The sequence below is a fragment of the Schistocerca nitens genome, chromosome 3, assembly GCF_023898315.1.
Source record: "Schistocerca nitens isolate TAMUIC-IGC-003100 chromosome 3, iqSchNite1.1, whole genome shotgun sequence".
NCBI classification, from domain to species: Eukaryota; Metazoa; Arthropoda; class Insecta; order Orthoptera; family Acrididae; genus Schistocerca; species Schistocerca nitens.
The window spans coordinates 88,192,553-88,216,105 of NC_064616.1; the positions used below are offsets into that span (position 1 = coordinate 88,192,553).

At 42.7% G+C, this 23,553-nt stretch overlaps 1 protein-coding gene across 1 annotated transcript in view; it reads right to left on the bottom strand.

Moving 5' to 3' along the window:
* Positions 1 to 23,553, bottom strand: part of LOC126249093 (outer dynein arm-docking complex subunit 3) — a 350,869-nt gene that overhangs the window by 253,227 nt on the left and 74,089 nt on the right. Inside the window, exons 3-5 of the mRNA XM_049950744.1 lie at positions 15,644 to 15,796; positions 15,457 to 15,558; positions 15,197 to 15,382 (exon numbers count right to left, since the gene is read on the bottom strand). Of these exons, the coding sequence (XP_049806701.1) occupies positions 15,197 to 15,382; positions 15,457 to 15,558; positions 15,644 to 15,796 (441 nt within the window). The remainder of the gene's footprint in view (positions 1 to 15,196; positions 15,383 to 15,456; positions 15,559 to 15,643; positions 15,797 to 23,553) is intronic.

Below are 23,553 nucleotides of genomic sequence, written 5' to 3' on the forward strand. Positions count from 1 at the left end.
TTAACTGATCAATTTAATTAATTAGCATATGAATTTGATTTCAAAAGAGCCCCAGAGCCCGCTTGATACTAATACTATTGTTTCAGTGCGAAGTAAATCAAAAAGAAGAAGCTGAGAGCGGCGTCGACACCCAAGAGAGGTAATATTTCATCGCTTCCAATTTTTCAGTGATGCGGCATCAGTCTTATAGGTAATCAACATTTACCAGAGATCCATCAGCTGGAGAGCATGTATCGCAGTGCCGTTAACATTTTCATCTTCCTCCATGCACTGTTAGCCATCCACACCTTGCTCGAAAAGGACAACTGCCGAAATCTATAAATAAGAATTAGGTATTGGTGCGACATGATGCTTTAATCTGCAAACAATAATATCGTGTTCCACCTCTGATTAGATAAGACTTTGTCAGTTTACGCCACACAAAAAACTTCCTTTTCTTGTGTTTTTCAAAATACTGACACAGGTTACGTACAAAAAAATGGAAAGACTGGTAGAAGCGGACATCGGAGAAGTATACTATGGGTTCTGGAGAAATGTAGAAACATACGAGGTAGTTCTAACCCTACGACTTATCTTAGGATACCGGTCAAAGAATGGCAAACCTAAATTTATAGCATTTGTAGACCTGGAGAAAGCTTTTGACAGTGTAGACTGAAATACATAAATTATGAAGATAACAGGGGTCAAATGCAAGAAGTGAAAGGTTATTTACGATCTGGAAAAAAAACAGACTGCAGTTATAAGCTTCCCTGAAAAATATAAATTTGTTGACATACTATATAAATTTAACTTTTAGGAAGCTTTTTCTGAAGATACTTGTCTAGAATGTAGCCTTGTAAGTGAAACGTGGACGACACACTCTTCAGATAAGGAGGGAATAGAAGCTTTTGAAACGAGGTGCTACAGGAAAATGCTGGAGATTTAATGGGTAGATTGGATCATTAATGAAGATGTACTGAATTTAACTGGAAAGAAATTTACGGCATAACTCGATTAAAAGAAGGGACCAGTTGATAGGACATATCCCAAGGGATCGAGGATTTGTTAATTTGGAAAGGAGATAAGTGTGAGGGGTAAACATTGTAGAGGAGACATTGGCTTGACTATAGTAAGTAGTTCCAAATGGATGTAGTTTGCAGCAGTTATGGAGAGATGGAGAGGCTTCTACAGGATACAGTATTGTTGAGAGCCGTATCAAACTAGTCTTCGGACTAAGGACTACAAAAACAACAACACTGTTGTCGTATCCACAATGACAAGCCAAGTCCTTGAAACAATACTGAAAGTAACTCAAGTAAACAGAGAGATCAGCTGTGGCAGAACCGGTCACAGGGTGCCACACAGTCAGGGCAGAGATGTGAGCAAACAAGTGAACCTGTGAAGTAAGCAATGCTACAGAATTAATGGCGAAAGCTCCTTTAACGATAACGGAATAAGTAAGGCGACAAAACCAATTTGGCAAAGAAGTGATGTGACAGAATGAATGATGCACGGTCCTTGGGCAATAAAGGGGGGAAACTGAAACAGAGATTGGGACCTGCGAGAAAGGAAAAGAGAAATCTCGTGGTAGGAAATGCATTACGTCATGAGAAGCCAATGAGTGGGCTTAGGACACAGCTTAAGACCATAAACGGAAATGCTCTCCAGTCCCTCCAGTCAGCTTCTGAATAATACTTGAAGTACAATGTACCAGGGCAGCCAATAAGGCTATGAGAAGCCCTTCCACAACATGTCCTGTCAGGAAAAGGTGTAGTCTCTAGTCAGCCTCTTATCCTACACAGAGTATCCAGGAGGAATGGTCAGTATTCAGGGATATGACAGAAGCGATCATTCGAAGCAAAAAGGTCAAGTAAACATAGGCTCTAAAATGCTTAGCTTAATAGCAATGAGAACTTGTTCAGTAGAAAAGATGTGTTTGAGAGTAGCAAAGACGAACATGTGCTCATCTGACCATTCATCGTGGGACACCCTGTATATCCACCGAGGGAACTTCATCCAGACACGCACATCTCCATCTCACTTCCGTCAATAGGCTGAATTCGCTTTAGCAGGAACTCCCACTGCTCATTCCCTTGCAAATCTCACCTTCCGGATGTGACTGAATATTCATTTAGTGTGAAGCTGCCAGCAAGAAGGCAGCTATCTATAAGTCTCTGCATATGTTAACAGTGGTGCTGAACGGTACAATGAAGGAAGCCCACTTGTTCCTTGTTAAGACCAAAGTTCGAGCATGCTGCAAGAATATGGGAACCTTCGCAAACATACCGCTGAAAGCGGATAGGAAAGCAACACAAAGCAGTTAGGTACGTAACTGGAGGCTACAGGAGGACAATTAGTGTCAGAGAACTGATCAGGAAACTGAAATGAGAAAGCTAATAGAAGGGAAAGAATTAGACTGGCCCATATTTACCAAGATGCATGCGAAGACATAAGATGCAAACCATCTATAGATAGAGGTATAAGGGAAGGCAAGCCCATCATTATTGTTATTGTGTGTGTAATAGCCCGAAACTGATTCTATTGATGTTGGTATTAGAATTCCTTCAATGACAATAGATCGATATTGTAATTAATTTCATGTATTAATTTTACTGATGATGTGTTGTAATGAGTTATTGTGTTTCTAGTTATTTAAGGCAGATGTCAGTCTGTTGTACATACCCACTAGTTCTGGGATTCTCTCGTGCTCATTCGTGACTGTTGCTGCTCCCGTCTGGGGGTACATGTCGAGCCTGTATTGGAAACAGCTGAGTGGGCGGGCGTTCGATTTCTGAGCGTAGTTGTTGAATCTCACGAGCTTGTTTGCTCACACGAAATTTTATATTTTATATGCTAAATTATGTGGTGCCTACCATTTAAGTAACCTGTTGTGTGCCACGGTATCTGATTGTTGACTGAACTTTGAATTATTTTGATAATAACAATCACTGTCGCAATGAAAGAGTACATTAGTTAGATTTTAGTAAATTGTTCTTCAACTTGATTACAATTTAGAGTATATAAAATTTAACTCATTTCAGTAAATGTGTGATAGGCTACAAGTGCCGCATTTTTATGAATGTTTAAAACTGAAGTATTTATTTTCTCCCGAATGGTAAATTTTAAAGATGTGTGGTAGTTTTAAACATATGATGGTTTTATTTGTCAAGTTCTCTTGTTTAGAGGTACCAAATAAAATGATCGGTGCAACTGTCGGTGGTGATTGCCTGATGTGTTGCTCTGGTCCAGTCCTACCTCCCTACAGTCTATTGTGCTGAGCTTGTATCGTTGCGTAAAAGGTGGAATTACATGTTGTTTCGACACTTAATTGGTAGCAGAGCCTATTGTGCTGAGCTTGTGTCGTTGCGTAAAAGGTGGAATTACATGTTGTTTCGACAATTAATTGGTAGCAGAGCGTGGTTACGTTGCTGGGTCCCTGGGTCAGGCATCACCCTCCATTATTCTATCTGGTGATAAATTAGGTTATTTATCTTAACTTTTAGTTATCTTTGTGTGAGAAATCTCTGTTGGCTGTATTATGTTACAGGACGACGAAGCCAGTCACCCGCAGCCCCTGGGGTGTTCGGGATTTCCCCTGGGGTGTTCGGGATTGAGCCAGTTGAGGAGAGGGCAGCTAGTTTATGAGCTTAAGATACGTGGGGCGCCTACTGATGGGACGGTGACGGATCTGAGCGCACGATTGTGGGGAGTTTTGGACCGTCCGGTATGCCTTGCTGGGGAAGGCATTGGTGAGGTAGGGTCAGTGTGGTCCATGTGTGCTGCGTCGCTTTCCGGTGTGTGGGAGAATCTTGAGTTTATGAGGGGCAGTAACCCTTCCTGTACACAGAGTAGATGGATTCCATCCCAGTTCATTCACTGGATTAATAGATTGGGAGATTTAGAACAGTTGTAGTTTACCCCTGAACAGAAGGCCAATATTGGCGAGTTGCGTCAGAGACCTATGGCATTGCAGTTTGATCCTAATGCAGCAGGGTTGCAGGGGGAAGAGAGCGTAGGAGGGGGTACATTGGTACAAGAACCAGTGAATGAATCGGAGCTGGCAGGGAAATTAACGATGGTTGGGCAGCCATTGTTTGAGCCATTTGCTATCTTACCCAATCCTATATTTCTTTTAATTCAGGGATTGAGTGTTTTGGTGGTAGAGGAGCTGCCACATGTTGTCGAGGTTATGTGGTTATTGGTACGTTCGGAAACGCACACCGATGCACTAGGTGTTGACCACCTTCTTCAACTCATTTATCCTTTGGCAAAGGAGTTATTGAGTATTATTATTGGTGAAGTATTGTGAGTTAAGGGTAGCCTTTCCGATTTGCGGCGGAAGATCATTGAACGTAAATTCACTCCACGCATTAAACATGATTTGGCAGGCCAATATTTTTATCGTGTCCAGCGTCAAACCGAGACCCTCGAACAGTATATTGATGAAATTTGTGCCGCCATTAAAGCGCTGGATTTAAATATAACTAAGAGGGAGGCTGTAGAGAGTTTATTGCTGGGCATCAGACCAAAGGACAGGTCGCGGGTTACGTTTTCCCCTAAGCCAACTACCTTCAGTGAACTTGAGACTTCGGTTTATCAGATCGAGGGGCCTCGTTTTACTGAAAGTAAGAGAGCCAGGGTGCGAGAGGCAGATCCTATAACTACGTCGGTGCAACCTGATCGTTTTGAAGGGAAGATACATGATGTTGGCAATAGGAGCTGTTTTCGGTGTGGCAGTTTCGAGCATTTGGTGCGTGCTTGTCCAGAGAGACGGAAACCGCACCCGTGTAGCTAACGGTTAAAGAATATGGACACCTTTAGTCAGGAGCGTCCGATGAAGCGATGTAATCGCCTAAGAACAGTTGGTAGCCATCCGCTGCCGTTCATTTGTGGTACCTTGAACCATAAACCAGTCTGTGTGTTAGTAGATTTTGGGAGTAGTGTGTCCTTGTTAGACCTCAATGCTACCAGAAGTATCGTTCGGTATGTAAACTACCCCCATTGCAACCGACCTCAGAGGGATGTCGCGCAGTTAATGAGCAAGGGTTGGCATTCATGGGCTGTTGCCAGGGAAGTACATCGATACAGGGGTTTTCGTGGCCGATTCATTTGTTCGTGGTGGAAAACCTGTCTGTTAATTTGTTATTGGGCTGTGATTCGATACAACGGATGGATTTGGTGTTAGATTACGCGAGTAGGATGTCTTATTTTCGGTTTGCACCTGTGAAGAAGTTTAGCTTGTGTTCATGTCAGGGGCAGACCGAGGTAAACAATATATCTGTTCAGGATTCTGAATTTGGGCTCAGTCATTTGCCAGGTAGTCAGGCAGAGCAATTATTGGCGCTTCTGAGTCGTTTTCCTGATGTGCTGACTAATAAGCTCGGTGTGATCAGGAAGTCAGCCTCTCCTTATGCTTCTCCGATGTTTTTGGTGCCTAAGGCAGAGGCTGGGTATCGCCCGGTAGTGGACTACAGACGATTAAACCAGAAGGTTGTTTTGGAGTCGGTGCCGTTGCCTGACTTGCACCATTGTTTTACCTGGTTTGTGGGGGCAAGGGTCTTTACCATCCTGGATCTCAACCAGGCTTACTACCAAATTCCGTTATCTGAAGAGTCTAAACCAGTCACTGCATTTAGCACGGACTGGAACCTTTATGAGTTTAATCGAGTGCCATTTGGGTTGTCCACAGGCGCGGCAATCCTATCTCGGCTGCTAGCTAGCATCTTGGGGGGATGTCAAGAACAAGTTTGTTATAATTACCTGGACGATATGGTAGTATATAGTCCTACGTTTGAGGAGCATCTTCAGCATTTGGATCAAGTCCTACTCCGCTTGGGGGAAGCCGGGCTCGTGGTCGAGCCTTCTAACATAAGTTTGGCACGCAACGAAATTTCGTTTTTGGGTCATTTGGTCTCAGCAAGGGGCGTGAGGATTGACCAGGGGAGAACGAGGGATCTACATAAGTTTCCGTCTCCTAAGACTAAGAAGGGAGTCGCCCGATTTATAGGGATGGCAAACTTTTTTCGTAAATTTGTGCCCCATTTTGCGCAATTAGCTGCTCCCCTAAACCAACTTCGGAAGAAGAACGTGGATTTTCAGTGGGGCGAATCCCAGCAATCTGCATTCGATGTCATTAATTAGGCCTTAGCCAATCCACCTGTGTTGGCTCTACCAGATTTTGGTAAGCATTTTATTGTTCAGACGGACGCGTCTAATTCTGGGGTGGCAGTAGTGCTGCTCTAGGAGGATGAAGGTGAACGTCGTCTGACAGCGTATGCGTCCAGGACACTCTCACCTACCGACTTAAAATATTCTGCGTACGAATGGGAAGCGTTGGCAGTACTCTTCGCTTTAGAAAGTTTTTGTTTCTACCTAGAATATAGACATTTTGACTTGGATACCGACAACCAGCTGGGTACTCGCCTGTCACAGGAAAACCGGACGTATCGCCCAGTGGGCAGTCCGCATATCAGCCTTCAGATTCAGAGTTAAACATATAAGGGGAACGGAAAATTCTATAGTGGACGCGCTGAGTCGGATGTTTGAGGAGGGACAGGGAAGAGACCAGTATACTACTGGCGTAGGGAATGTAAGTCTGGTTATGGGTGTTCTAACTGAAGTTCTGGAGTTGTCTGGCAGTTTGAGAGAAAAGCAAGTCATAGATCCTACCTTGAGTTCCATAAAACAGCAGTTCCTAGAAGGGAAGCAGGTGCCGGGCTATACCATAGAAAAGGGCATCGTATGCTACCAAACTAAGAGCGATGGAAGGGCTGAGATATGTCTGCCGTGTGAACTAATCCCTGCGATTTTCCATTATTTCAATAATTCTGTTGTGGGAGGCCATTTGGGAGTCGCCAAGACTATTGCTAACATTCGGGAGCACCTATCCTGCGCGACATTGTATAAGGACATTCGTAGGTTAGTAGAGCAATGCCACATCTGTAAGGAGTCCAAGCCCAACGCTAATGGGAGGAGAGGGTTGCTGCAATCTACCAGGGAGAGTGCATCAATGGACAAGGTATTCATTGATTATATTGGACCATTACCGAGAAAGCGGAATGGCAATAGGTATATATTGGTAGTGGTGGATGCGTTCACACGCTTTGTACGGCTCATCCCTAGCAGTGGAATAACAACAGGTTTAACTATTCGCCATCTGACTAACATTTTTTGATCCACTAAGGTCGCTTGTTAGTGATAAGGCCCGTGCTTTCGTGCCGCACCAGTTTAAGAGATTTTGATGCGAAAGTGCTAGTTGATTCACGTCATTACTATTCCCTACTATCCGCAACCTTCATTTGCGGAAAGAGTGAATCGCAATCTTAAGGCTGCTCTCATAGCATTCCACCGGAAGTCGCAGCGAAGATGGTACGAGACGATCCCTTGGTTGAACTTAGCCTTCAACTCTTTTAGTTATCCTGTGAACTCCTCATTCGCCAATTTGTAGTCCATAAATGATTTACTGCCCGAGGAGGTGACCAGCGAGCGCATTCAGCAGAATTGGAAATGTGCCAGGAAAAACATCGAGCTTGCACACCGGAAATTAGCCCAGCGCTACAATGATGGGTGCCACCCATTTAAGGTCCAGACAAGGGCGACAGTTTTTATTCGTAATTTTTCAGCAGGGGGCAAGGCAAAGACAAAATCTCGAGCAAGTTACCACCACAAATAGTTCAAATGGCTCTGAGCACTATGGGACTCAACTGCTGAGGTCATTAGTCCCCTAGAACTTAGAACTAGTTAAACCTAACTAACCTAAGGACATCACAAACATCCATGCCCGAGGCAGGATTCGAACCTGCGACCGTAGCGGTCTCGCGGTTCCAGACTGCAGCGCCTTTAACCGCACGGCCACTGCGGCCAAGTTACCACCACGTTTCGTGGGACCCTGCCAGATGTTACAGGTATTGAACCAGTTAGTTTACTGGTTCGGAATAGTCGGACGGGGAAACCCTCACGGGTCCACATCTCTCAGGTCAAAGGAGGGAGCTAGCTCTTGTATTTTGTCTTGGACGAATGGGGGGTGCGGGATGGTTTCCATTTTCAGAGGAGGAGGATAAGCCGTGTGGCTCGATCAGCGATATTTCCGACGCCGGTATGGGTCATCTTTCCGGCGGTGTGCGCAGAGCACGCGCTGGCGCCACCTATTGGGTCGATAGGGAACGGGAGGAAAAGCTGAGGTAGAGGGCGGTGAGTTTGCTTTAGGATACCGAGCAGTAACCGCGTTTTGCGAACTATGGCGGACAGCTAAGGTCTGGTGTCAGCCAGCAAGCAGGGCACGTCTAAAGGAGGCTGTTGCCCGGGTGACGGCGCCGTGGCAAATATCGCCGGCGTGGAAAGAGACGTTACTGGGAAGCTGTTGGCGTTTTCCGCTTGCTTCATGTCACCTGAACATCGGGATCTGCGGTGGCTGGTATCGTCTAACAGGCAAGAGGGTAAGGGCCGTGCTTGTCCTGTAAATTGTGGTCGGAAATTACTACTGGCTTCTGTGTGGTTGACTGTATGTTCTTGGGCAGCCGTCGCTACTCCTACTGAGTCTGGCCTTCAATGTGTTGATTTTAATTGGTTTAATACGTTATGTTTTAAGGTGTATGTGGTGTGATCATTAACATTTACGAGGACCTGGCGTGCTGAGACATTCCGTTGTATATCCCAACTGTCAAGGTTTAACCGCCACTGAAAGCTGTTTGCTGGCCCTTATTTGAGTACCATCTGGTTATTGTATTTATATCACACCATGGAGTTAAGATGGCCAGTCGCTATTGATATAAATAGCCAAAATATTTCCCTGGATATATTTATCTCTCAATTGTAATAACATTACTGTTACATTTCTGTTTGAACTAATAATGTGTCTGTCAGACACATGTATAATTTTGAAATCAGTAGTCTCCTAAATTCTTACCAGTTATTGAGAGGCCTGTTTAATAGCCTGAAACGGATGTTTAATAGCACGAAACGGATTCTACTGATGATGGTATTAGGATTCCTTCAATGACAGTAGATCGATATTGTAATTAATTTCATGTATTAAATTTACTGATGGAAATAGAAATGAGCGTTTGGCATCATTGGCCGGGAGGCCCCTTATGGGGCAGGTCTGGCCGCCTTGGTGCAGGTCTTATTACATTCGACGCCACATTGGACGACCCATCTGGGAATCGAACCCGGGCCTGTAGGACGGCAATCCGTCATGCTGACCACTCCGCTATCGGGGCAGACAATTGATGTGTTGTAATGAGTTATTGTGTTTCTAGTTATTTAAGGCAGATGTCAGTCTGTTGTACATACCCACTAATTCTGGGATTCTCTCGTGCTCATTCATGACCGTTGCTGCTCCGGTCTGGGGGTACATGTCGAGCCTGTGTTGGAAACAGCTGAGTGGGCGGGCGTTCGATTTCTGAGCGTAGTTGTTGAATCTCACGAGCTTGTCTACTCACATGAAATTTTATATTTTATATGCTAAATTATGTGGTGTCTAACATTTAAGCAACCTGTCGTGTGCCATGGTATCTGATTGTTGTCTGAACTCCTATATTATTTTAATAATAACAATCAATGTCGTAATGAAAGAGTACATTAGTTAGATTTCAGTAAATTGTTCTTCAGCTTGATTACAATTTAGAGTATATAAAATTTAACTCATTTCAGTAAATGTGTGGTAGGCTACAAGTGCCGCATTTTTATGAATGTTTAAAACTGAAGTATTTATTTTCTCCCGAATGGTAAATTTTAAAGATGTGTGGTAGTTTTAAACATATGATGGTTTTATTTGTCAAGTTCTCTTGTTTAGAGGTACCAAATAAAATGTTCGGTGCAGCTGTCGATGGTGATTGCCTGATGTGTAACTTTGGTCCAGTCCTACCACCCTACAGTCTATTGTGCTGAGTTTGTTTCGACACTTACCTCTCTCTCGCCATCGGCCCAGTAGGTGGCGACCCATACCGGCGGCGGGAATATCGCTCATCGAATCACACGGCTTAATTATAAAGTAAATATTTAGTGCTGGAACAATAACGGTGGTGGTAGAGGAGTAAAATATTAGAATAATTTACCAGGGTATATTATCATCCCTTTCCCAGAAAGCATCAACAGATTTAAATATTTGGTTGACAAATGGGAAAATGTCAAGGAAAATAAAGATAAATGTGAATTTAATAGTAACTTTATATGAAATAGAGAGTGGGGAAAGAAAGGGAAGGGCCGGGTGGGAATTCGTGACTCTCAGCCGCATATGGCATTGTGATAATACAGTGGCGAAATTTGAATATTTGTGCCAGATCAGGACTCGAACCCAGATTTACTGCTTCTCATGAGCAGTTGCTTTAACTGCTTTGGGCATCCGGACAGTCCCCAAGCGACTCGAATTTCCAATTTATTGCATGCTACAGTGCACCATCCTTCGTCTATTAACCTCTTACCCACAAATTATTGATTCCCATGGTAGTTCGGACAGATGCACTGAAACAAAAGTCAAGGAGCCGTCGCGCTTTTCCAGAAATGTGCGTATTTGAAAGGTGTCTGTTCTGTCACGCAGATTAGGTGAGTAACTCGTCTCAGCGATAATTATTCCGAAACTATTCCACCATTTTCTCACATCTGACGATAAATTATAACCACTTAAATGTATATGTAAGTAATATGTGAAAAAACTAAGTTATAAAGCGTAGTTTGAAATGTAAATTACTGTAAAACAATATGAAGTGTACCTTTGTGACATACTGTGGGATATGTTAATATTACTGTTTGTCCACAATAAGTTGACGATCGGCGCGATAACTGTCGGGAACGGCCGTGCCCCCGCATTACGGCTGCTGGAGGGGGAAAGAGGGGGGGTGGGGGAGGAGCTGCAAGAGGAAGGCAGCGTCGACTGCTACCCGCGTTTTGTGCTTAACACGAAATCACAGACGGCACTCGCGGAATTATTGGCCGCTTAAGTGACATCTGTGTGGGATCGGGAGACGCCTAATTCGTTGACATATTCATGCCCGAAAGTTTTACCTATAACTTACGGATTATTTGTGTATCGAAAACAATGAGAAATGAATGGAGATGAATGTGCGACTTACGACAATATGACCCTAATGAAAAAAACTGATATTTGGAATCTGTTTGCACATAGCATTTATTAAACGCAGACAGCAGTAATGTTCAGAAAGTGCTATTACGAGGATCGTTCAATAAGTAATGACTCACATTAAAAAAAAAAAAAAAAAGCCACAGACAAACGTCCTTGTTGGTGCTTCACATTTGATGTTTGTTCTGTGCGCCGGTGAAGTTTCGAACCATTCTGACAGATGGTAGAGCTGTAGTACAGCGCCAAATTCGCGTCTACATATGGCTCACGTTGCAAGCAGCGTGCTGTTATTGAATTCTTGTGCGCAGAAAAAGAAACCGTGGTAGACATCCATAAACGTTTGTGTGAAGTGTATGGCTGAAGTTGATAGGAGTACATTTGGGCGATGGATAAAGAAAGTTACAGCCTCAGGAAATGCACAAAAAGAGTTCCAGGATCAGCCACGCTCGGGTCGTCCTGTCACAGCCACTGCTCCAGACATGCTGAATCGTGCGGATGCCATTATTCGTGCCGACCGGCCCATCACAACTCTACAGTTGGCTCTACAGTTGTCGGTCAGCATTGGAAGCGCGTCTGCAATGATCGAGACTCTCGGATATTCAAAGAGGTGCTCACGATGGTTTCCACGAATGCTCACAGCGGACCACAAGATTCAAAGAAAGGCAATTTCATCTGAATTGCTGTAGCATTTTGAGACCGATAGAAAGGCCTTCCGGTCACGGATCGTTACGGGGGAAGAAATCTGGGTGCACCACTTTACACCAGAAACAAAAAGGCAATCCATGGAGTGACATCATCCTCATTCACCACAAACGAAGAAATTCAAGACAACCCCCTCTGCCAGAAACGTCATGGTGACAGTCTTCTAGGAATGTGATGGCGTCATTCTGACTTCCATCTCTTTGGGCCAGTTAAAGATTCTCTACAGCGAACGCGCTTTGAAGATGACGGGAGGTTCAGTTATGCAGTGAAAACATGGCTACTACGCCTACAGGACAAGAGCTTTTGCCAGCGGGGAGTACATGCTCTTCCACAACGTTGCCGTACGGCCATAGAACGTGATGGAGACTACGTAGAAAAATAGGACATGGACAAGACATGTTGATGTATATTGTTACCGAATTCTGACTCTTAACAATAAATATGTTCTGAGAAAAAAATGTGGGGCATTACTTATTGAACGACCCTCGTAATTGTGCCTAAAGGTACTGTCAAAATTATGTTCACTAAAAATCGCTGTCATTTACGTTTGTTTCAATATCATCATCAGCATCATCGCTTGAAGGCATGGTATTGATGATAACTTCATCGCTGGCCGCCAACATTATTCTATCTCGTGTCCAATACTCTTGCTGCAGCTGCTGCACTTTCCTGCAGTGACTTTTCCAGTCCAGTGCACTAATTGAAAGGAAAGCAGTATTAACAAGACACTGCAATCTTTCCTTCGACATGTCACCAGCGACATTATTCTCCCTGAAACTGTGTTTTATTTTGGCCTATGCCAGTTCTTTCGGATGTAGATCGCAGCTGTAAGGCGGCCATTGTGGCCTCTGTTCTCAGCGATTTTATCCCCGACTCACACTTTCATGGCTGATTTGTTTTCCTTTATTGGAGATAACAGTTCAACCTTCCTCACAGAGTGTCGTTGCAGTTTATTTGCCCATCTTGCAACCAGTTTAACATCGTAATCCTGAAATCATACTATTGTCAACCTTCCTGCTGCGGTATGGCGCATTATCCAGACAATCACAGAACTGGGTGGAATATGAGTTTATCAATCAATTTGTTTCACCAGAAGGCAAAGTAGAACGGCAGTATAGACGTTTTTAAATTTTAGCTGATATTTTATTTGTTACTGTAAACGTATTTGTTGTTGTGGTCTTCAGTCCAAAGACTGGTTTGATGCAGCTCTCCATGCTACTCTATCCTGTGCAAGGTTCTTCATCTCCCAGCACCTACTACAACCTACATCCTTCTGAATATGCTTAGTGTATTCATCTCTTGGTCTCCCTCTACGATTTTTACCCTCCACGCTGCCCTCCAGTACTAAATTGGTGATCTCTTGATGCCTCGGAACATGTCCTACCAACCGATCCCTTCTTCTAGTCAAGTTGTGCCACAAATTTCTCTTCTTCTTTGTTGATGTTCATCTTATATCCTCCTTTCAAGACACTGTCCATTCCGTTCAGCTGTTCTTCCAAGTCCTATGCTGTCTCTGACATAACTACAACGTCATTGGTGAACCTCAAAGTTTTTATTTCTTCTCCATGGATTTTAATACCTACTCTGAATTTTTCTTTTGTTTCCTTTACTGCTTGCTCAATATACAGATTGAATAACATTGGGGAGAGGCTACAACCCTGTCTCACTCCCTTCCCAACCACTGCTTCCCTTTCACGCCCCTCGACTCTTATAACCGCCATCTGGTTTCTGTATAAATTGTAAATAGCCTTTCGCTCCCTGTATTTTACCCCTGCCACCTTCAGAATTTGAAACAGAGTATTCCAGTCAACATTGTCAAAGACTTTCTCTAAGTCTACAAATGCTAGAAACGTAGGTTTGCCTTTCCTTAATCTTTCTTCTAAGATAAGTCGTAAGGTCAGTATTGCGTCACCTGTTCCAACATTTCTACGGAATCGAAACTGATCTTCCCTGAGGTTGGCTTCTACCAGTTTTTTCATTCGTCTGTAAAGAATTCACCTTAGTATTTTGCAGCTGTGACTTATTAAACTGATAGTTCGGTAATTTTCACATCTGTCAACACCTGCTTTCTTTGGGATTGGAATTATTATATTCTTCTTGAATTCCGAGGGTATTTCGCCTGTCTCATACATCTTGCTCACCAGATGGTACAGTTTTGTCAGGACTGGCTCTCCCAAGGCCATCAGTAGTTCTAATGGAATGTTGTCTACTCCCGGAGCTTTGTTGCGACTCAGGTCTTTCAGTGCTCTGTCAAACTCTTCATGCAGCATCATATCTCCCATTTCATCTTCATCTACATCCTCTTCCATTTCCATAATACTGTCCTCAAGAACATCGCCCTTGTATAGACCCTCTATATACTCCTTCCACCTTTCTGCTTTCCCTTCTTTGCTTAGAACTGGGTTTCCATCTTAGCTCTTGATCTTCATGCATGTAGATCTCTTTTCTCCAAAGGTCTCTTTAATTTTCCTGTAGGCAGTAAACATATATGCGTCAAATTTGTGATAGAAGTAGTAAATACTGCTAGCAAAAATCGAAGTGTAATTAAAAGGCAGTATCTTGGCGAGATACCGCACCCCATTTTTGTTTCCTATTATCGAATACTTGATTATACAATAGACAAGAGACGTTTGAAATTTGCATACGACATCCTCAAAGTTCTTAATCTAAGTGAGGTCCTCTGATTTTAGTTAACTGAATAGTGTTTCTTGGTAACATCAATATGCGCTCCTCTAACTTTTCTTCTGTTTTTTTTTTTTATTTTAGTGTTTCGTCACGATCTTTATTCATTAATAATAATGCAACAACAGTGGCGATTGCTCTGGTTTTTGAGAATAACCGCTCTTTTGTAACATCTACTTGCAGCGAGTTCCTAAAATAAACTTGCCCCAGTGACTTGAAGAAGTAAGCTTGAGTAAGTTTTTGTTCTAATCTAAGCACCTCCCAAATGCTTACGGAATTGTTTACTATGGTTCGCATCTAGGGGCAGCTAGACGTTGGTAGCGCTCGGAGACAAATGAATAACTTTCACGTAGTGCCGATTTTCAAATGGCTCTGAGCACTATGGGACTCAACTGCTGAGGTCATTAGTCCCCTAGAACTTAGAACTAGTTAAACCTAACTAACCTAAGGACATCACAAACATCCATGCCCGAGGCAGGATTCGAACCTGCGACCGTAGCGGTCTTGCGGTTCCAGACTGCAGCGCCTTTAACCGCACGGCCACTTCGGCCGGCAGTGCCGATTTTCTCCGCTTCTGGCAGCACCAGCGACATCGTCAAGTTACCGTGACCAAACAGTACATTCACCAAAATGGCAACAGCCGTAGTTGGAGCTAATAAAGAAATAAAATGAAAAACCGTAACCTTTTTCCATTTTAGTAAGTTGGAATGTCTTTCTCACAGTCTTAACTAAATGTCTCAATTGTAAAGTAGTAACCTGTAGATGATTTATTTCCGCTTGTTGCTTCTGTATCATGTTTTCCAGTCTTTTCAGTGTGCTCTCAAACTCAACGCTGTCATCAAGGAGACTCGTTCGAATAGAACGGTACTTCTTTTTCACATGCTCTGCTTCCATCATGTTCATCTCCACACGATGTATCTGGTTCTCTAGCGAGCATACTTGCTGTTGAAACACAAGTTAAGTGAGTAACTCGTTGCGGCGATTATTATTCCGAAACCATTCCACCATTTGCTCACCTTTGACGACAAATTATCACCCAAATCTTTTCTTTGCGTAGAAAAAACACTCTGAAGTAGCTCTTGGTACTCACTTGCGAGTTTTTTCATTCGTCTTTGTGCCTGAAAAAAAGTGAAAACGTGAAAACATTTAACACCAAACCGAGGTAACGAGTTCTGGTTAAACTGGTGCAAACACCGTACTTACCATCCTCGATTGGTGTCGTAGCACGTCCAGCTTCTTCTTCAGGCCGCATATTCTGTCATCAAGTATTCCAGCAACTTCATAATTCTTCTTTCTCCTTAAGACGTACACTCCCTTGGCATTTCTATAGTTAGACTTCACAGGAAGTTCATCACACTGAAAACAAATTTGACATTCATGGTGACAAGATATGTTGTGTATATTTAAATATTGTAAAAAATTAACACAAACAAAAAACTAAGAAACAAATCTGTACTAAGTAATACAGAGACCATCATTAACACTCAGGCATTGTTTTCAGTTATTTCTGAATTTAACTGAGTTGCATCAAACTTAACACAATTTTTTTTGGATCAGTAAAGAGGTAGCTGTTAAATAAAAGTAGTGTTTTAATAACTTAAAATGTTAGTAAATATACTTTAGAAAGTACTTGTGTTTCCTTGTATAAATGCGTATTGTGTGTGGTGTGATATGGCCAGGTTCTCGCTGCACTCTCACAGGTCCATCCTGGAATATGGTCTACAAGATCTCAACTGGAAGTAAGAAGAACAACACGACATTCCAACAGCGACACCTTGTCATCTCATTGAAGTGATGTGGGCCTGTAGGAGGCTGGGATCATAACCCAATACATTGGATTCAAGCTGGTGCCAGTAGTCAATGGAAGGCGCACATGCTGGTTCCGAAAGGCGGCATCATAAACACATTCATATCTGCACTATTGCTTCTGGCAAGTAGTCATTGTTGAACATAATGTGAAGTCCAGAGTGTACTCAAGATCTTGGCCAGAGAAGCATGTTAGTTTCTCAATGAATGTGGGAGGGACAACCCTAGCACCGCAACTATTGATGTGCGGTGTTGGTCTGGTGTATTTTCATATCATCATACAGCTACAGGGTGACAATTATTAAACTATATCAAAAAACGTAAATTAGTTACGGACTACGGCGTGCACACACTTTATCCAACATGAAAACGTCGCTACAGATATTCAGATTCAGGTTATAGGTTATAACATGCTCCATATGCCTGCCGTCATTGATGATGACGTGACGCAGACGAATAGCGAAATCCTGCATGACTCACTGAAGTGTCGGAACATCGATGCTGTCGATGACCTCCTGTATGGCTTTTTTCAGCTCAGCAGTGGTTTTGGGTTATCGCTGTACACCTCATCTTTAATATAGCCCCACAAAAAGAAGCCGCATGTGTTCAGATCCAGAGAATATGGCGGCCAATTGAGGCCCATGCCAGTGTCCTCTGGGTGCCCCAAAGCCAGAATCTGGTCCCCAAATTGCTCCTAAAGGACGTCAAATACTCTCCTATTTCGGTGGCGTCGAGCTGCGTCTTGCACGTATCACATCTTGTCGAAATCTGAGTCACTTTGGATAATGAGGATGAAATCATCTTCCAAAACCTTCACGTACTGTCCGGTAGTCACCGTGCCATCTCAGTGATTATTCTTTGATTGAACATTGCACTCCGTAGAGTCACCTGTTGAGGGCGAAGAGGCTTTTCGATCGCGAAATGCGGATTCTCAGTCCCCCGTATGCGCCAGTTGTGCTTATTGACGAACCCATCCAGATGAAAGTGGGGTTCGTCAGCAAACCAAACCATACAGTACTCATCATGCCCCATGGCCAACTGTGCAGTTTGAACGCCCTAACGCAAACCGTACAGAAGTTATGACGATTTTATTTCATATAGCTCACTAATTGTCATCCTGTACATGCTACCTATTGAAAGAAGGTCTCGGGCAATTTTTATGAAATGGTTCCCATAAGAGGGGGTCAAAATAAGAAAATCCACAGATATTCCTTTGGTCAGAAAATCAAACAGCATACCCTCGTGGACTCAAAAGGATATGTTCATGAGATTTTTCGTCGATGGAGCTGGTTTCAGTTTCTTGGATGGTGGGAACGATGATGTGTACTTCATACCATGCACGCTTGCTTTGTTTTTACCTGATCCGTCTCTATAACTACGTGGCACAGGAATGACAGTTCTCATGAAACAGTATCAAGTGCGTGGGACAGGTTCAGTCTTCTGATTTTGCGACCTTTTTCATGCCTTGACCTCCAGTATGAACAAGTCTCATAGTATGGTAGTATGGTCGCTCATGACAAGAAATGTGCATATTGCCCACAGATACACTGAGCTCATTAGCAATATTAGGGGTTATATTATATTCCTAGAGTCATCATTTAAAGCCAGTTCTTGATGCTTTGTAAGTAGGCTTCCTAACGATAGTTTACTCCTATCTTCAGGAGTCTGCCAGTTCAGTTTCTTCAGCATCTTTGTCACTCTCTCGCAAGGGTCAAACAAATCTGTGACCATTGACGCTTCCCTTCTCTGTATACGTTCAGTATCCCCTGTTAGTCCTATTTGGTGCTAGTCCCACACACTTTAGCAATATCCTAGGACAGGTCACAGGAGTGATTTGTAAGCAATCTCCTTTGTAGACTGATTACATTTCGCTAGTGTTCTACCAATAGACCGAAGTCTGCCACCTGCTTTATCCGCTACTGAGCCATCGTGATCATTCCATTTCATATCCCTACAAAGTGTTACATCCAAGTATATGTGTGGGTTGATAGATTCCAACTGTAACCTATTGATGTATTGTCACAGGATATTACTTTTTTTTTTTTTTTGCTTTTGTGAAATGCACAATTTTACATTTCTGAACATTTAAAGTGAGTTACAAATCTTTGCACCACTTTGATACCTTATCAAGATCTGATTGAATACTTGTGCATCCTCTCTCACAGCACTTCATTATGGATCAACTTGTTATTATAGATATGCCCTCAAGGTCATTAATCCTTTCAGACCCTCTGGCTATAATTGGGTACTTTAACTTTTATTGTGTCTTAGTTGCAGCAGAAGTATTTTTCCCACTGGAAACCTGAGGTACACATTTGTGAATGTTCAACCTTTTCATCGTGCGCAAGTGCTGCCAACTGTTGGGCATCACTATGAAAATATCAACAAGGCAATATAGCAGTGCGCAGCAGCTCGTGACTGCCAGAATACATGGATGAGGTTGGTTCGCTGTATTCCACTGAATAATTGAATATTTTTATTTTGCATGGAAATTAATGACTGATCATATGTTATTTATTACAACAGAGAATAATTCGTAATTAGTTATTTTAACCCATAAAATGAATCCAAGTGTACAAAGTATGTTTTGAAAACGGGTACGTATTTTTGTATCAATCTTGCATCTAAAATCATCAAAAAATCACAAAAGAGCATTACCACTTAAAGAAAAATTTTCCTTCCTCCAGAAAAAATTTACGTCAGGAAGGGTTAATATACAAAATGAACAGCAAGGGTTCCAACATACTTCCATGGCGCGCACACCCAAAGTCACTTTTTCAACTGCTGGTGACTCACTACCTTCGTGCTAAAAAAACCTCTATCTAGTCACAAATGTTGTTTGATACCCAATACGATCCTACATGGGATAAAGACGTGATATTGAGTCCAACGCTTTTCGGGAATCGAGAAATACTGCAGCAACTTAACCTCGCCTTGCTTTCAATACTTCATGGGAGTAAAGTGCAATTTGGGTTTCACATGATGAATGTATTTGGAATCCGTGCTGGTGGGCGTGAAGCAGGTCTCTTGTAGATTGGTGTGACCTGTGCTTTCTACCAACTACTGGGCACGGTCTTTTGTTCAAGAGACCTATGATAGATTATAGATAAAAGACGGGCTAACTCATCAGCAAATTCAGTATAGAAACTGGTAGGGATTCCACCGGTTCCTGAAGGTTGTTCAATTTAATGGTTTTGGTTCTTTCTCAACATCACTGACTCTAATATCTAGATCACTCATCTTTGCAGTGGTGCGAGAATTAAATTTGCACAATGCCCTTGGATTTTCGGGTGTAAAGAACCATTTAAAAACGGAGTAGGTCAGGGTACTAAAGCCTTCACTTGGTTCATAAAAAGCTAAATCAAATTAACTAATTTTTCCTATACATTTGTGACCATAATTTCCATTTGTATCACCGTATTAACATGCTAGAATAATGTTGCTTCTGCGTAGCCTAATAACTTTTCTGAGATCATATAGGAGGAGTGTTTGCAAAGTAATGACTCAGAGGAGAAGACCAATCAGATGCTCACTCACGTGATCAGACTTATTCCAATGGACTACTTTCTATGTACTTTGAGCTACTTAGATCTTCATTGCTATGACTTTCAAAATTGTCATCCACGTACCAAGAATCCCATGAAATGTCCTACAGTTTTCGTGATAGAATTGTATTAACAACAAAAGTTCTCGTAATGAATGTAATTATATACTTTTCTTGTAACACACAGATACAGGGTGACAATTATTGAACCATATGAAAAAAAAACGTAAATTCGTTACAAACTACTGCGTACACACACTTTATTCAACATGTAAACGTCACTACAGATATTCGGATTTAGGTTATGACATGTTCGATTTGCCTGCCGCCATTGGTGATGATGTCGCGCAGGCGAATAGCGATATTCTGCAAGACCCGCTGACGTGTCGGAAAATCGATGCTGTCGATGACCTCCTGAATGGCTTTTTTCAGCTCAGCAATGATTTTGCTGTTCACCTTGCCTTTAATGTAGCCCCACAAAAAGGATCGCATGTATTCACATCCGGATGATATGGCGGCCAATCGAGGCCCATGCAAGTGACCTCTGGGTGCCCAGAGCCAGAATTCCATCCCCAAAGTGCTCTACCAGGACGTCGAATACTCTCGTGCTTCGATGTGATCAAGCTACGTTTTGCATGAACCGCACCTTATCGAAATCAGGGCCACTTTGGATAATGGGGATGAAATCATCTTCCAAAAGCTTCACATACCGTTCGGGAGTCACCGTGCCATCAAAGAATATCGCACCGATTATTCCGTGACTGGACATTGCACACCACACTGTCACCCGTTGAGGGTGAAGGCCCTTCTCAGTAGCGAAATGCAGATTCCCAGTCCCCCAAACGCGCCAATTTTGCTTGTTGACGAACCCATCCAAATGAAAGTGGGCTTCGTCGCTAAACCAAAACATACAGTGCATACTAATTCCCATCATACGCCGCGGCCAACCGTGCAGTTTGAACGTCCTAGCGCAAACTGTTCGGAAGTTATGACAGTTTTATTTCATATAGTTCAATTATTGTCACTCTGTATTTGAATGACTAGAAAGTAGAGGAGCAGAGGTATAACCGAAATTGGTGTTATAAAATACAGAGCATTGGCTATGATAAAATGGGGAGTACCCACTGCCATGTACTTCACTGTGGTTTGCGGAGTATAGATTAGATCACTTGGGCAAGAATCGGGAAAAGAAATTTACGTGGCCTTACTGAAGAAATCATCCTGCAATTTTCCTTAAGTGATGTAGGGAAATGACAGAAAAATTCAATCAGAACGGGTAGGGAGTAGTTGAATTCTAGTCCTCCCAAATACGAGCTGATTGTCTTAGCTACTTTGGCCCTCACTTGATATTCGGTAACTACAGAATTAACTAGCAATTTATTACTCTTCTTTTCTAAAATGATTTGTTTTGATATACTGTGCACTATAATTTCTCTAAATCTCTAAACAGAGTTCTGCAGTTATATAGGCAAGCTACTGCAGTGTCAGCTACTTCTACGTTTGGTTTAGAGATTGTTTAACTCATAACCTGTGTTTGGTTGAGGATCCCTTTACAGATTATGACTATGTGATTTCTTCTATTAAACAATAAAAGTCATGAAGACTATCGAAAGGACAGGAGGAAAAGCTACTACTGCTACAGCAACATGGAAAATGCAGAAATACGCGTCAAAAACAAACTTATCGAATGTAATATTTTGGGCAGCGTTGGCAACTCCATCTAGAGAAAGAGAATTTAATACGAGGAAGGAAACAAGAGTGTACAGTCCAGAAGACACTGGCAGAGCGACAGCCTTTAGCATAACTGCTGTTCTCATATTGTAGGATTTAGAGCAGCTACAGCGGCCACGAGAAACTACAAGACGTAACAGTAGATTTGTGAGTAGAGACTGAGACAACACAGACTCTTACACTCTTCCTACCATAATTTTAACAAATCACAAAATATAATTTCCTAGTCACGACTTACTGAGAACCTCTCAACTGATTCCCTGTGGCTACTGCCTTTACATCAAATTTTTATTTTACATTTTTATTTATTTATTGTCCGCATTTAAGCATATACATGCAACTGATGTCGTTTTGCTTTCATACACAAATACATGTATACATTATGAGAAATATGCGGTGAGATACAAAGGGTCATTACAATCACAATATAATTTCTTCAGAAAACAAACATTACATATTGTCACATCGTAACCACACTCAGGTCCAAATCCGAAAGCAGGTCGTCAGTGAAAGATACTTATCCCTGAATGCATGTTTATTACGAACACCAAAGTACAACCAGAACGGAAATGACCACCTGGACAGAGAGTACAGATATTTATACACACTTAGAATATTCCAGAATGGTGGCATTTGTACGCACATCGAATATCCCAGAATATACAAACATCAAAAACATAAGCTGTTTCAAGAACGTTCCAGACCTGATAAATACTAAATAACAAAGGATTGCCGTTAGTAATATTTGTAATAGCGACCCACAGCTGGCCTGCCAGTGACGGTAACCGCTGCACCACCCTGCATATGCCATGACTCGCGGCGCTGCTCCCTCTCCTGGATGACAACAGCACCCTTGAACAAGATCTTGTCAGTTGTCCTCTACATGACGGCGCTGGTGGATCCCCATATTCTGGTCATGTTGTTTCAGCCTCTTCGCTGTGACGAGTATTTAAGAGGAAGCCCCTTTCGTCGAAGTTTCATGATCGTGAAGTGGGTCTTCAGTATCCTTGAACCTCCCATTGTCAATCTGCACCTCTGGACTGTAGTAGGGTTTCATACGGAGGACCTGGACGACGTCTCTGCACTTCTATGTCCTTGATGAAGAGTATTAATCCTCCACTTCATATACAACGTCTGACAAGCGACAAAGGATACGTTACAGCACAAAGTAGCGCTTCAGTATATTTTCTGTGAGTCCCACTTACTGCACAGGCATAAAAATCCATACCAAACTCCTGGACTGTATCTCACTGGTTGGCGCTTGACATTACAACGCTCACGGTCTGTTTCCTCCGCATCCAGGGGGTACGTAGGCGAGTCAGCAACCTTGCTTCTTTGGTCCTGGTGATGAGGTGTTTCACGTAGTTGTCCTGAGTATCGTCTGGTTGAAATGGGAACAGCGGATCCGTTGTTGTTTTTGCCTCGCGACCGTGGAGTAGAAAGAATGGTGTCCTGCTGCACGGTGTTGCATGCAAATGTTACAACGGACAATTTTTTTCGCAACATCTCAGTCCAACATCAATGTATAGAGGCAGAATATCTGTCAACGTCTTATTAAATCGTTCTCTTAGGCCATTCGTCTGTGTGTGGCAAACACTTATCCTGGGAGTGACATCACAACGTGAAATCACTCCTGATTCAAGTCTAGAATGGAAAACTTATCCATGAACAGGGATCATCACACAGCGTGCTCCATGCTTCAAAGTGATATATTCTACAAGAAACATTATAATTTCCAGAGGTCCAACAGGCGGCACAACTTTGGTGACAGCATAGCAAGTGAGAAAGTTAGTGGAGACTATTATCCATCCATTCCCACTTGTCAACTTCGGGAACGCCCCCAAAAGGTCGATTCTAGTTCTGCTGCAGGCAGGATTGTAACCAGATGCCCCATAGGTAACAGCTGTACGTGCTTCCATCTTTGGCGTTCATTACAATGGCTCACATAGTGTATAATGGATCAGTAGGTACCTGGCCAGTGATACCTGTGTCCGTTTCTGCCTACATCTTCACAAATCCCAGCTAACTAGAC